Source organism: Salmo trutta, chromosome 12 (assembly GCF_901001165.1).
Source record: "Salmo trutta chromosome 12, fSalTru1.1, whole genome shotgun sequence".
Lineage (NCBI taxonomy): Eukaryota > Metazoa > Chordata > Actinopteri > Salmoniformes > Salmonidae > Salmo > Salmo trutta.
This window is the reverse complement of record NC_042968.1, coordinates 63,426,487-63,442,107: the sequence shown is the minus strand read 5'-3', so window position 1 is coordinate 63,442,107 and position 15,621 is coordinate 63,426,487. Positions and strand designations below refer to the sequence as shown.

Below are 15,621 nucleotides of genomic sequence, written 5' to 3'. Positions count from 1 at the left end.
ACTAGGTAACCCCCATTAACATAAAACATGTAGCTAGTATAATTCGAATGACTCTTTATTGTTATTGTTTTAAAAAACTACTCTATGTTGACTTAAGCGTGTACATGTACAAGTGCGCACCAACACGGGAATGGGGAGTGGGTGGTATTTTGGGTGGGGGTGATGGGAGTAGTGAGGTTTGTTGGGATTTGTTTTATTTTATTTGAAATTCAGGGTTAGTTTAAATATAGTGGTGTAGATAGGTCCTGCCCGACCTTACACTCCAGTACAGTAGGTGGCGTTATATCCACATTTCAGTTGGTTGCAATTCGCCAATAAAACATGAAGAAGTTATAGTGCGCACGGATGACGAATAACGCGCGATTTGGTTCGCTTGTTTGAATAAAATAAATTAACCGGTAACTTAATTTTTTTTGCTGCATGTGTTTGAACCATTGGTTTGAAGAAACGTACCAGTTTCAGCAGATAAAATGTCGGCTTTTATTGTAAGTTTCTTGCTTGATCAGTCACATTTCTTAAGCGTCTGCTGAGTCCTGAAGGCCATGGATGGACGGACAGTCTTGTTTACAGTTAGCTAACTTAACTAACTGGGACTGCTGATTGCATGCTAACCAGCGCCTGTAATGTTGTGCATTAGTAAGCTATTTAATGGCCAAACAAATGCTATTAAGTGGTCTGCACTGTAACTAGTTAGGTAAGTTAATTATGTTCTGCCCAAATGGCTACTATGAACTTGTGTGGAAACTTGGATGTGAGGAGATAGGCTCGGTAGTTTATTTCATGCATGTTTGTCCGTACTATAAGTGTAACGCACATATTTACTAGTAGTCGAAAACATAATATACTAGCGAAATCATGGTTAGTGCAAGTTAGAGTATTGTTGTTGTCAACATTAGAGTTAGCTCAGTATGTAGCTAATGACAAAAGTATATACTAACTACAGACAGTAAATGGCCTATATTAATGACGTAAGGATTAACTTGCTGCAGCAAGTCACCCTCGCACAGTCTAGCCTCAATTGACCTCCTTGCCCTGCTGTGTTTCAGGCCCACCCTTCGGTGCGGATCAGGGGTACAGAGCACACCTACAACCCAGTGCTATGTCAGGATGACAACTGCTCAGGCAAGGACAAGGGCACACATACGCACTGCCCTTTCTGCACTGTGGCAGAGGCCTATCAGGACCCTGTCATCTTACTGGCTCACTACCGTATCAAACATGTTGACAAGGGCATTGACTTTGCTGGTGAGAGGCACCTATACAAAACAAGGGAGTACACATAAGATGATAGATTCAGTGGTAGTATGACTTTGCCAAAATGTTTCAGTGAGATCTTTCACTTAAAATGTATATTTAGTTATTGGTAAAAAAAAAAAAAAAACCTATAACAAGCTTTTTGTCCCCCACTCTACTCCCCTTCAGGCCTAATAGTGCTTCGATGTTGCAACCACTGTGAGATCGTGGGCACCATCAAAGGAGAGAAGAGGTTCAAGGGAGCCCACTGGCACTGCTACCGCTGCCGAAACGGCTTCAACCGCAGAGATGAGGCTATTAAACACTATAAGACCCACTTCCGGAACCCTCACACCACCTTCCAGATACAGGTCACACAGGTACTGGCACGAAACCACTGTAATAATACAGTGCCTTCAGGTGGTCTTCATACCGCTTGACTTATTCCATTATTTGTAGTTGCAGCCTGATTTTCAAAATGGATTAAATATGTATTATTTCTTACCCATCTACACACACTAACCCATAATGACAAAGTGAAAACATGGTTTTAGAAATGTTTGCAAATGTATTGAAAATGAAATGCAGAAATATCTCATTTACTTTAAGTATTCACACCCCTTTGCTGTGACATTCCAAATTGAGCTATGCCATGAAGTCCAAGGAACTGTATGTAGATCTCTGAGAGAGAATTGTGATGAGTTGTGTATATATGAGGGGAAGGGTATAAAAACATTTCTAGAGTGTTGGAAAGTTTCCAAGAGCACAATGGTCTCCATCATTGGGAAATATGAACCTGGCTGTCCGACCAAACTGAGCCACCGAGCAAGAAGGACCTTGGTCAGGGAGGTGACCAAGAACCCAATGACCACTGACAAAATGGGAGAACCTGCCAGAAGGACAACACTCTCTACAGCACTTCACCAATCTGGTCTTTATGGGAGAGTGGAAAGATGTAAAAGACTCAGATCATAAGGCAGAAGTTTCTGTGGTCTGATGAGACAAAAAAAATTACTCTTTGGCCTGAAAGCAAAGTGAAACCTTTAAAAAAAAAAGTTTTTACTCCAGATACACTTATACAAACAACAACTTACAGAGACGCACACAATGACTACATCTCATCTGCCCAGATCTGCATACTCACACCTCCATCCCTAGTGCATTATTCTTGGCAGCATCATGCTATGGGGATGCTTTTCAGCAGCAGGGACTGGGAGACTGGTAAGGATAGAGGGAACAATGAATGGAGCCAAATACAGGCAAATCCTTGATGAGAACCTGCTTCAGAATGCAAACGACCTTAAACTGGGATGACAATTTATGTACCAACAGGACAATGACCCAAAGCAACGCTGGAATGGCTTCAGAACGAGAATGTGAAAGTCAATGAATGACCCAGACTTGAATCCCATTAAAAATCTGTGGAAAGACTTGAAGATTGCTGTTCACCGCCTCTCCCCATCTAACATAACAGGGCTTGACAAAATCTGCAAGGAAGAATCGGAGAAAATCCCCAAATCCAGATGTGCAAAGCTGACACAGACATACCCAAGACAACTAAAAGCTGTACTAGCCGCCAAAGGTGCTTCTACAAAGTATTGACTCAGGCTAGTGAATTCTTATGTAAATTAGATTTCTGTATTTCATTCTCAAAAAATGTGCGAACTTTTCTAAAAACATGTTTTCACTTTGTCATTATGGGGTATTGTGTGCAGATGGGTGAGAAGAAAAATCGATCTTACAGATCTCTGAGAGAGAATTGTGATGAGTTGTATAGGCTGTAACAACAATGTGGCATAAGTCAAGGGTCATGAATACTTTCTGAAGGCACTGTTCTCCATTTGAACACTGTGAGCATGATATATGCAAGCACAGTACCCTCTGTGCCATAGGTAAACTCTCAGCAGAGACCTTGAAGTACTTACCAATGGCAGGCTATGTTCTGTCCGTTCACAATCTCCTTTCTCGGCTTTCAGGAGGTGAATAGCCGTCAGTATTATGACCAGAATCCGGAGGCCCACCCTAAAGCCTATGGAGGGCTGGACGTGTGTTCTGGTTCTGGGGCAGAGGGGGGCACAGTGGGGACCATCGTGGCCCAGCCAGTCCTCAACACTGAGGCCCTGCTCACTGTCGAACGCAAGGTTTCATATACAGTGCATTCGGAAAGTATTCAGACCCCTTGCTTTTTTCCCACATTTTGTTACGTTAGTCTTATTATAAAATGGATTGCATTATTTTTTTTTTACCCCCTGATCAAAATTTTTTGTAAATTGAAATAAATAAAATATGACATTTACATAAGTATTCAGACCCTTTACTCAGTACTTTGTTGAAGCACCTTTGGCAGCAATTACAACTAGTCTTCTTGGGTAGCAGGGTAGCCTAGTGGTTAGAGCATTGGGGCTAGTAACCGAAAGGTTGCAAGTTTGAATCCTCGAGCTGACAAGGTACAAATCTGTCATTCTGCCCCTGAACAAGGCAGTTAACCCACTGTTCCTAGGCCGTCATTGAAAATAAGAATTTGTTCTTAACTGACTTGCCTAGTTAAATAAAGGTAATATATATATATTTTTAAGTATGACGGTTTGTCAGGTTGGATGGGGAGCGTCGCTGCACAGCTATTTTCAGGTTTATCCCGAGATGTTCGATCGGGTTCAAGTCCGGGCTTTGGCTGGGCCACTCTAGAACATTCAGAGACATGTCCCGAAGCCACTACTGCATTGTCTTGCGTTGTCCTTCTGGAAGGTTCTCCCATCTTCACAGAAGAACTCTGGAGCTCTGTCACAGTGGCCATCCGGTTCTTGGTCACCTCCCTGACCAAGGTCATTCTCCCCCGATTGCTCAGTTTGGCCGGGCTGCCAGCCCTAGGAAGAGTCTTGGTTGCGCCAAACTTCTTCCATTTTAAGAATGATGGCGGCCACTATTCTTGGGGACCTTCAATGCTGCAGAGATTTTTTGGTACCCTTCCCCAAATCTGTGCCTTGAGACAATCCTGTCTTGGAGCTCTATGGACAATTCCTTTGACCTCATGGCTTGGTTTTTGCTCTGACATGCACTGTCAACTTTGGGACCTTTTTATATAGACAGGTGTGTGTGCCTTTCCAAATCATGTCCAATCAATTGAATTTACCACTCCATTTTAAATTGTAGAAACATCTCAAGGATGATCAATAGAAACAGGATGCACTTGAGCTCAATTGAGTCTCATAGCGAAGGGTCTGAATACTTATGTAAATAAGGTATGTTTGTTCTTTTTTTTAATACGTTGACAAAAATGTCTCAACCTGTTTTCACTCTGTCATTGTATTGTGTGTAGATTGATGAGGAGAAAAAATCTATTTCATCCATTTTAGAATAAGGCTGTGATGTGAAAAAAAAAAAAAGGGGGTAAGGGGTCTGAATACTTTCTGGAAGCACTGTATGTCTCATTTATGGTGGGGAAATGTGGAGAGAGTGTGGCGGATTGAAGTTGTGCCATGTGCACTGTGTAGTAGTACGTACTAGTGTGTGGGTGGAAGATGTGTTCATGTTGTAGTATGCAACGTGTGTTACATGGCCTGTTGCTTGTGCTACCAAAGTTATTTTTGGTGCCGCTGAATTTTCTACAGCGCTAGTGCCACCGGTGCTAGAAAGGTTCACCTTGAGCCCAGCACAGGAGGTGTACATGTCAAGTAACTTATGTCTGGTGATTGGTGCCTGCTCTGGTTGAAGGACAGTAGCATGAACAACAGGATCTTAGTGGTGGCCGAAGGGGAGGTGGGGCCTTCCCAGCATACCCTGGACCGGACCCAGACACTTGTTCTCATGGACCCTGATGGACAAGGAGGCAACCTTATCTACGAGGAGGTGGCCAGCATTATCGCCGAACAGGTAACCGCTTTCACCATTTTTAGTGTAGGCAGTTTCTGCTATAGTATAATTTTCTTGAAGGATTGAGTGCTCTGGGTTGTCTGCATTGAGCTGTATGTTTGCTGATATCGTACCCAGGGGTCTAAAGTGCGACCATTGTGGTCACAAATGCTCCTAAATATTTTGCTGTGGGACCTGGATTTTTATTTTGGCAGCACCTGTGTGACTAGAATAATTGTTGAATAATAGTCACCCAGAATAATTGTTGTTGTTATTATTAGTGGCTTGTGTCCATTTTTATATCGAGGAATTTTTCACTTCCTCTCTAGTGAATTTGTGCATGAGGCAGAAATAATGCGACTCAAGTCTCCGCATCAGCTGGAAGATGTGTTCCCTTTTAGTTCACGTTCAGTGACGGCGGGATGGTGAGAGGCGGACCCTCTGCTGCTCTCTCTCTACCTCCGCTGAAACTGACCATCAGATGCAGGCACCATCAGTCCAGTAAAATAAAAAGCTAATAATTTCAATTTATTCTCACCCAGCTGTGCTTCACAAGTAATACAACAACTGATCTATTATAGGGCCCTATAAAATCTGCTTTGCGGAGATTGCGGACGGAATCCAGACATCAACAATATTCCAAAATGTATTGAACTTAGTAGGAAATCAACTAAATGTATTGAAGTTATTAGAACACTTATTAATTTGCGCAAGATTGTCATAAGACATGAACAAAATGCATCAGTGATTCATATTGTCCTTCAACTTTCTGAAGAGGCAACACACAGGAATGCCCCTGTCTGTGTATGCGTGTTAGTGTACCATTTTGCGTAGCCATTCGAGATGAGGGCCTGCCCGCCGATTTGGCGGTAGATTGACAGGGCGGCATTTTCCGAGCTAAACTGACCCAAGATGCACCTCCAACACCATAAAACCTAAAGTCTGCCCAAAAACAATGACAATTTCTCTCAACCAGTGGCATGTGGGCTTTTTAGGTGAGCTCTGATGCTGCTCTGTGATGAACAGCGCCCACTTTGTCAAAGGCAGGGGCACCAAATATTTAGCTTGTCCATTACCAGCGCGCCACTCCAGGGTGCTGTTGGAGACTCGTCGCTGCGGCTCATCACCCACGTTCCATCAGAAAATCATCTAACATAAATCATGCCGCAGATCGAGTGTGTGGCCTTTTCTATAGCCTACAGGGTGGCGATTAAAATGTATGATCGTGTAATGAGACGGAGACTTTTTGCATGTTAACATTATTAAAGTGACTAGTGTTCACTAATTAAAGTGGCCAGTGATTTCAAGTCTATGTATATAGAGCAGCAGCCTCTTAGGTGCAGGGTTGTGTAACCGGGTGGAAGCCGCCTAATGATGGGTATTTAAGAGTCTGATGGCCTTGAGATAGAAGCTGTTTTTCAGTCTCTTGGTCCCAGCTTTGATGCATCTGTACTGACCTCACCTTCTGGATGATAGCGGGGTGAACAGGCAGTGGCTTGGGTGGTTGTTGTCCTTGATGATCTTTTTGGCCTTACTGTGACATCGGGTGCTGTAGGTGTCCTGGAGGCAGTGATGTGTACACTGAGGAACTTTGAGTTTTCTACCTGCTCCACTGCATTTTTGGTAATCAGGCCTACTACTGTTGTGTTGATGATTGAGTTGAACAGGGAGTACTGGAGGGGGCTGAACACGCACCCTTGTGGGGCCCCTGTGTTGAGAATCAGCGAAGTGGTGTTGTTTCCTACCTTCCACCTGTGGGTGGAACGTCAGGAAGTCCAAGACCCAGGGCCCCGAGCTTAATGATGAGCTTGGAGGGTACTATGGTGTTGAATGCTGAGCTTTAGTCAATGAACAGAATTCTTACATAACTATTCCTCTTGTCCAGATGGGATAGGGCAGTGTGATGGCGATTGAATCATCTGTGGATCTATTGGAGTGGTAAGCAAATTGAAGTGCGTCTAGGGTGTCAGGTAAGGTAGAGGTGATATGATCCTTATTAACTAGCCTCTCAAAGCACTTCATGATGACAGAAGTGAGTGCTACAGGGCTATAGTCATTTAGTTCAGTTACCTTTGCTTTCTTGGGTACAGGAACAATGGTGGACATCGTGAAGCAAGTGGGTACAGCAGACTGGGATAGGGAGAGATTGAATATGTCCGTAAACACTCCAGCCTGCTGGTCTGTGCATGCTGAGATGAAGCGGCTAGGGATGCCGTCTGGGCCGGCAGCCTTGCGAGGGTTAACAAGCTTAAATGTCTTACTCACGTCTGCCATAGAGAAGGAGAGCCCGCAGGGTAGGTTTTAATAGAGACCATAGGGTACAACACCTCCTATACACTTCCTGATAAACTCAGTCACCATGTCCATGTATTTGTCAGTTATTCTTAGAGGCTACCTGGAACATATCCCAGTCCACGTGAACATATCCCAGTCCACGTGATCATATCCCAGTCCACGTGATCAAAACAATCTTAAAGTGTGGATTCCAATTGGCCAGACCAGCATTGAATAGTCGTTAGCACGGGTACTTCCTGTTTGAGTTTCTACCTATAGGAAGGGAGGAGCAAAATTGAGTCGTGATCAGATTTGCCGAAGGGACGGCGGGGGACGGCCTTGTAGGCATTTCAAAATGCTAAGTAGCAGTGGTCTGTTTTCTCATATCGAGTGCTACAGTCAATGTGTTAGTAGAACTTCGGTAGAATTTTCCTTAAATTTGCTTTGTTAATATCCCCAGCTACAATAAATGCGGCCTCAGGATATATGGTTTCCAGTTTGCATGAAGTCCAGTGAAGTTCTTTGAGGGCCGTCGTAGTATCTGCTTGAGGGGGAATATACACGGCTGTGACTATAACCGAAGACAATTCTCTTGGGAGGTAATAGGGTCAGCATTTGATTGTGAGGTATTCTAGGTCGGGTGAACTAAAGGACTTGAGTTTCTGTATGTTATCACAATTACACCATGAGTCGTTAATCATGAAATATACACCCCGCCCTTCTACCCGGAGAGATGTTTATTCTGGGTTGGCGCGATGAACTGAGAATCCAGATGGCTGGACCGACTCCAACAGTATATCCGGAGAGAGCCATGTTTCCTTGAAACAGAGTATGTTACAATCCCTGATGTCTCTCTGGAAGGAGATTCTCACCCTGAGCTCGTCTAATTTATTATCCAGAGACTGAACATTAGTGAGTAATATACTCAGAAGCGGTGGATGGTGTGCATTTACATTACATTACATTTAAGTCATTTAGCAGACGCTCTTATCCAGAGCGACTTACAAATTGGTGCATTCACCTTATGATATCCAGTGGAACAACCACTTTACAATAGTGCATCTAAATATTTTAAGGGGGGGGGGTTAGAAGGATTACTTTATCCTATCCCAGGTATTCCTTAAAGAGGTGGGGTTTCAGGTGTCTCCGGAAGGTGGTGATTGACTCCGCTGTCCTGGCGTCGTGAGGGAGCTTGTTCCACCATTGGGGTGCCAGAGCAGCGAACAGTTTGGACTGGGCTGAGCGGGAACCGTGCTTCCTCAGAGGTAGGGGGGCCAGCAGGCCAGAGGTGGATGAACACAGTGCCCTTGTTTGGGTGTAGGGCCTGATCAGAGCCAGAAGGTATGGAGGTGCCGTTCCCCTCACAGCTCCGTAGGCAAGCACCATGGTCTTGTAGCGGATGCGAGCTTCAACTGGAAGCCAGTGGAGAGAGCGGAGGAGCGGGGTGACGTGAGAGAACTTGGGAAGGTTGAACACCAGACGGGCTGCGGCGTTCTGGATGAGTTGTAGGGGTTTAATGGCACAGGCAGGGAGCCCAGCCAACAGCGAGTTGCAGTAATCCAGACGGGAGATGACAAGTTCCTGGATTAGGACCTGCGTCGCTTCCTGTGTGAGGCAGGGTCGTACTCTGCGAATGTTGTAGAGCATGAACCTACAGGATCGGGTCACCGCCTTGATGTTAGTGGAGAACGACAGGGTGTTGTCCAGGATCACGCCAAGGTTCTTAGCACTCTGGGAGGAGGACACAAGGGAGTTGTCAACCGTGATGGCGAGATCATGGAACGGGCAGTCCTTCCCCGGGAGGAAGAGCAGCTCCGTCTTGCCGAGGTTCAGCTTGAGGTGGTGATCCGTCATCCACACTGATATGTCTGCCAGACATGCAGAGATGCGATTCGCCGCCTGGTTATCAGAAGGGGGAAAGGAGAAGATTAATTGTGTGTCGTCTGCATAGCAATGATAGGAGAGACCATGTGAGGATATGACAGAGCCAAGTGACTTGGTGTATAGCGTGAATAGGAGAGGGCCTAGAACAAAGCCCTGGGGGACACCAGTGGTGAGAGCGCGTGGTGCGGAGACAGATTCTTGCCACGCCACCTGGTAGGAGCGACCTGTCAGGTAGGACGCAATCCAAGCGTGGGCCGCGCCGGAGATGCCCAACTCGGAGAGGGTGGAGAGGAGGATCTGATGGTTCACAGTATCAAAGGCAGCAGATAGGTCTAGAAGGATGAGAGCAGAGGAGAAAGAGTTAGCTTTAGCAGTGCGGAGAGCCTTCGTGACACAGAGAAGAGCAGTCTCAGTTGAATGCCCAGTCTTGAAACCTGACTGATTAGGATCAAGGTCATTCTGAGAGAGATAGCAGGAGAGCTGGCCAAGGACGGCACGTTCAAGAGTTTTGGAGAGAAAAGAAAGAAGGGATACTGGTCTGTAGTTGTTGACATGGGAGGGATTGAGTGTAGGTTTTTTCAGAAGGGGTGCAACTCTCGCTCTCTTGAAGACGGAAGTGTGCACTTTTTGCCTCAGTGGATTGATGTTAAAGGGATACTTCGGGATTTTGGCAATGAGTTTATCTACTTCCCCACAGTCAGATGAACTCCTGGATACCATTTTTATGTCAACTAAGTTAGAGGTAGTTTTGCAAGCCAATTCTAACTAGCGTTAGCGCAATGACTGAAAGTTAATGGGTATCTGCTAACATGCTAACGCAGTAGAAAAAGGGCCTCATTGACAAAATCCCAAAGTATCCTTTTAATGTCATTATTGCCAAAATCGAGAAGTATCCCTTTAACTCTTTCTGCCAGTTCCAAAAAGCGTTTCATGATTGGCGTGTTGGCCAAAGCTTAGGCTTACACACTAATGCCAGATAGCCTAAAAATAATGAACGAAAAACCTCAATGTAGCCTATAGATATACACTGTGGCCAGTTTATTAGGTACACTCATCTAGTTCTGGGTTGGACCCCCCCTGTAGCCATGAAAGAATGCACCTGGTCAGCAACATTGTTCAGATAATTTGTGGCATTAAAACGTTATTCAATTGGTATCAAGGGACTTAACGTGTGCCAGGAAAACATTCCCCACACCATTATACCACCGCCACTAGCCTGTACCGTTGACACCAGACAGAATGGGGCCATGCTGCTAAAAGCAAATTCTGACTCTGCCATCAGCATGACTCAACGGGAACCGGGACTCGTCGGACCAGGCAAAGTTTTTCCACTCCTCAGTTGTCCAGTGTTGATGATCGCGTGCCCACTGGAGCTGCTGCTTCTTGTTTTTAGCAGATAGGAGTGGAACATCTGCTGCAATAGCCCATTCGTGACCAGGACCGACGAGTTGTGCATTTCGAGATGCCGTTCTGCACACCGCTGTTGTACTATGCCGTTATTTGACTGTTTGTGGCCCGCCTGTTAGCTTGCACGATTCTTGCCATTTTCCTTCGACCTCTCATCAATGAGCTGTTTTCACCCACAGGACTGCCGCTGACTGGATGTTTTTTGTTTGTCACACCATTCTCGGTAAACCCTAGAAACTGTTGTGCAGGAAAAGCCCAGGAGGTCGGCCGTTTCTGTGCCAGGCGCACCGACGATCATACCACGCTCAAAGTAGCTTAGGTCACTCGTTTTTCCCATTCTAACGTTCAGTCAATTAACTGAATGCCTCAATGCCTCAATGCCTGCTTTATATAGCAAGCCACGGCACTGTCTGTAGGAGCGAACAATTTTGTGGACGGGGTAGCCACTGAGTGTAAATTGCACACGAACTATACATTTATGGATTTTTTCTTTTCAACCTGACAGTCACCCTCCCGCTCTTCATCAACACAACCCTAAACCCGCCCACCCCACGGATGTGACTGCGGGTTGAGTCAACCCGCCCATTCCTACAGTATAAGCTTTATCTCAATCAAGCTAAAAGTCTCTTTTTCTGGGACTCCTAAATTGTATGATGTGCTAACTTTTTTTAAAGTTGGGAGCACCAGTGCTACCAATGAACATTGTTTAATTTAGAGCCCAGATTGTACCTATGGTTGTCTATTGCAGGGCAGGGAGGGCCTGGAGCAGGCCCTGCAGATGGAGCAGCATCTGCTGGAGCTCCACCAGCTGAATGAGACCCTGCAGCAGGAGAAGGACGCCATGGAGAAGAGGCTGAGGGCCGAGAGCCAGAGACTTAAAGAACAGGTACATTGACAGGAGACGTGAAGGCTGAGATACTTAAAGACCACTGTCCTTATGTCAGGTGGCATCCCTGTGCGGTGCTTTTCCCTGGTCCCTCAATCACTGCAGACAGAGTAGTCGCGCTGTCTGATGTGAGAGTTTTCCCACCCTACCACTTTCCTGGCATTGCACTGATATGTGTGTGTGTGTGACAGAGGGCTTAAATGCCAAAATAAATCTGGAAATCAAAGGCTGTGAGTGGAAAATAAGACAATAAAAGACAAACTATTCAGGTGTTTTACAATTTTCTCTATGTGAAAGATGCTATACAGGGACAAAGTGGCCAGGTTAGTCGGAGAAGCAACGTGGGAAGAGCTACAGAGACTCAGAAACTCGGTACACTGACCAGCACAGCAGCAAAGAGATGGTTAAAATAACAAGATTGTGTGAAGATGGATTACTATTAATTTATTTCAACATGGTATTGTTCACTTTAACATGTTTTTAAAGCACTAACGTTCTCTTTTTAGTATCTGAGGGGGTCGGCCTGAAACCCCCCACCTTTTTTTGACATTTTTGGTTGAACGGAAAATAGATTATTTAATGTCCATTCCAACTTCTTTGTGTACTTCTGACGTGGCCATGTTGATGTGTCCCCTCCCCTGTGCTGTGGCGCCCCCCCCCAGCTGGCCAGTGTGGTGCAGGCCAACGTCAAGATGTTTGAGGAGCTGAAGCTGTACCGCTCTGCAGAAAACAGCCAGCAGAGAATCGATCAGCTGGTGAGTGGAAGATTTTAACTGCTACTGTAGTGATGATCCTAAGTGTTTGTTGAATACTCTCAAGGCCACATGCCAGATGTGTAAAGCCCATTAGAGCTATGCATTCTGTATGATTAGTTAAAATTCATGAGCTTTAATAGTATTCACGAGCTGGAATGTCAAAGGGCTTTATTGCCCAGTGAAGCAAAGTGGTTTCTCGTTTAAAAGGAGCCATCCTTTTGTAAACCCACTGAACATCACACATCATTGAGGCTCATTGGATGATCTAAGATAGTCTTTGACAGCTGATGTTTCCTGTCTGTCTCTCAGGTGAAGAGTTTGGAGAAGCAACACCGCACTCTCATCCACACCCAACTAGCCTCCCTGAGGACAGAGCTACTGCGCCAGGCAGGAACCGCAGCACCCATCAACGGCCACTCGGAGCTCAGCGTCAGCCTCATCGGTGAGGAGGCCACTGGCCCTGGGGAGATGACTCTCCTGAAGGAGGAACCAAGTGAAACAAGAGTAGAGGGGGAGGGAGGAGCATTGACCATGGTGGTTGTTCAGATGGGCCCTGACCCAGGGGACTTGGTATCAATATCGGGTGATGTATGTTTGGTGGCTGGGCAGGAGGCGGAATCATCGGTTCCTGAGCTGTACAGTGTTGACTCTGGGGCAGAGGGCTTCCAGAATTCTACTGAAGGCCTTGAAGACAAAGAGGGGGAGGAGCCATCTTTGTCAAGGAAACGCAGACCCAAAGAGGAACCAGGGGGAGAGAGCGAAGCCAAACTGCAGTGCATCTGTTGAAACCGTGCTCTTTGTTCAAATCAAATAGTTTTTGTCACATGCGGCGAGTACAACCTTACAGTGAAATGTTTACTTAGAAGCCCTTAACCAACAATGCAGTTTACAGAAAAATACCGAAAATATATTAATAAAAGTAACAAATAATTAAAGAGTAGCAGTAAAATAACAACAGCGCGGCTATATACAGCGGGTACCGGTACAGAGTCAGTGTGCGGGGGCACTGGTTAGTTGAGGTAATTGAGGTAATATGTACATGTAGGTAGAGTTGTTAGTGACTGCATAGACAGAAAGTAGCAGGGGGGCAATGCAAATAGTCTGGGTAGCCATTTGATTAGATGTTCAGGAGTCTTACGGCTTGGGGGTAGAAGCTGTTTAGAAGTCTCTTGGACCAAGACTTGGCGCTCCAGTACCGCTTGCCATGCGGTAACAGAGGGAACAGTCTATGACTAGGGTGGCTGGAGTCTTTGACAATTTTTAGGGCCTTCTTCTGACTCCGCCTGGTATAGAAGTCCTGGATGGCAGGAAGCTTGGCCCCAGTGATGCACTGGGCCGTACGCACTGCCCTCTGTAGTGCCTTGCGGTCGGAGGCCGAGCAGTTGACATACCAGGCAGTGATTCAACCCGTCAGGATGCACTCAATGGTGCAGCTGTAGAACCTTTTGAGGATCTGAGGACCCATGCCAAATGTTTCAGTCTCCTGAGGGGGAATAGGCATTGTCGTGCCCTCTTCACGACTGTCTTGGTGTGCTTGGACCATGTTAGCTTGTTGGTAATGTGGACACCAAGGAATTTGAAGCTCTCAACCTACTCCACTACAGCCCCGTCGATGAGAATGGGGGTGTGCTCGGTCCTCTTTTTCCTGTAGTTCACAATCATCTCCTTTGTCTTGATCACGTCACGGGAGAGGTTGTTGTCCTGGCACCACACGGCCAGGTCGCATTACTCTATATCTCTCCTTTCTTTTCTTTTTTTCTTTTTTTTCTTTTTTTTCCTGGCAGTACTTGGGAGTTTCTTTATGGGAGGGTACCTTTCCCACGAGGTGTTCTATAAGGCTGTCCAGACTGAGCCAGGCAGTGTGGGAAGAACAACTGAGAAACCACAGTCCCTAATGTGGCTGTGAAAGTCGAAGCATCCTTCACTCCCTGCAGGGTGTGAGCTGTACTTGCATGTAACGCTAAACCTAATGACTGACTGTTTACCAGTCTGCTCTGTTTTTAGAAGCTTCATGAAGGTCTACAGTGAATTTATTAAACATACCTATTCAAAGAAAATAACCATGTTTTTTTTTTTTGTTCTTGCTGTTCCAATGTTTTCATAAAGCTTGTTTGTTCAACTGTTTGTTCAATTGTTCTACTAAAAATTGTATTTACAGACTGGCGGAAACTAACTAACCATCATCTGTCTTGACGAGACAGTCATGTCACACTATGCAATTGTAGTTTGTTGTTATACAATATGTTGCTTGTTAACTTGCATAAAATGTAGACCGTGCATTGCATTCAAATCAATACTGCTACAACTGTACATTTCATGCCTATGAATTTACCTTGTATGAGAAAATTACTAAACAAAGCTACTATGTAGTTTTCTGCTTACCAGTATTCATGCATTTATTTTTTACATCCCAAAGTTGTAGACATACCTTAGTGGTTGTGACAAATGAAAAGCATTCCCTTTACATGAATTTATAGTTGCTAAATAAAGATGACAAAGGAAAAGCATTCCCTTTACATGAACTTATAGTTGCTGAATAAAGAAAAGGAAATGGGATCCTTGGGATGTCACAACTGACGTCACCCCCTTGAAGTTGAAATGTAAAACAGTTAAGGGTAGGGGCTTAAGGTAGTGATGGGCATTCCGGCTCTTTTTCAGTGAGCCGGCTCTTTTGGCTCCCAAACGGCTCTTTAAAAAAAATGTATGTTTTGTACTTTTTTTAAGTCAAACAGTTTGCGTTAGTTTGACTATGATTGGTGTTAAAACAATTCTTATTAAATGAAATCATACTCTACCTTAACCACAATGTATTTAAAAATACATTGGTTTGTTATGAAAAATAATGATTTTAAACGTTTGCATTTAAAGTATATAAACAAAATACATAAATCGAACCATGCAAAATGAATACATTCTGAACAGCATAATAAAATATTGCACCATATCAAAGAAAAATAAATTATGTGCAAAACTGCGGCATCCCACTTAAAACACCTTAAGCATCTCCAATCCAAAATTACATCTAGAATCGGTTTCCTATTTCGCAACAAAGCATCCTTCACTCATGCTGCCAAACATACCCTCGTAAAACTGACCATCCTACCAATCCTCGACTTTGGCGATGTCATCTAAAAAATAGCCTCCAACACTACTCAACAAATTGGATGCAGTCTATCACAGTGCCATCTGTTTTGTCACCAAAGCCCCATATATTACCCACCACTGTGACCTGTACGCTCTCGTTGGCTGGCCATCGCTTCATACTTGTCGCTAAACCCACTGGCTCCAGGTCATCTACAAGTCTCTACTAGGTAAAGCCCCACCTTATCTCAG

General features: G+C 44.9%; 1 protein-coding gene across 1 annotated transcript; it reads left to right on the top strand.

The window, feature by feature from the left end:
- Positions 1-300: 300 nt before the first annotated feature.
- Positions 301-13,189, top strand: LOC115203973 (uncharacterized). The gene is made up of 8 exons (XM_029769114.1): positions 301-485; positions 1,047-1,245; positions 1,423-1,613; positions 3,210-3,374; positions 4,945-5,103; positions 11,396-11,533; positions 12,196-12,288; positions 12,598-13,189. The coding sequence occupies exons 1-8, from the start codon at positions 471-473 to the stop codon at positions 13,072-13,074; spliced, it is 1,437 nt and encodes a 478-aa protein (XP_029624974.1). The 5' UTR covers positions 301-470; the 3' UTR covers positions 13,075-13,189.
- The last annotated feature ends 2,432 nt before the right edge of the window (positions 13,190-15,621 follow it).

Coding starts and splice junctions, on each gene's coding strand:
- LOC115203973 (XM_029769114.1), top strand. Junction 5,104..11,395: donor CCAGCATTATCGCCGAACAG/GTAACCGCTTTC, acceptor TGTCTATTGCAG/GGCAGGGAGGGCCTGGAGCA. Junction 11,534..12,195: donor GCCAGAGACTTAAAGAACAG/GTACATTGACAG, acceptor GCCCCCCCCCAG/CTGGCCAGTGTGGTGCAGGC.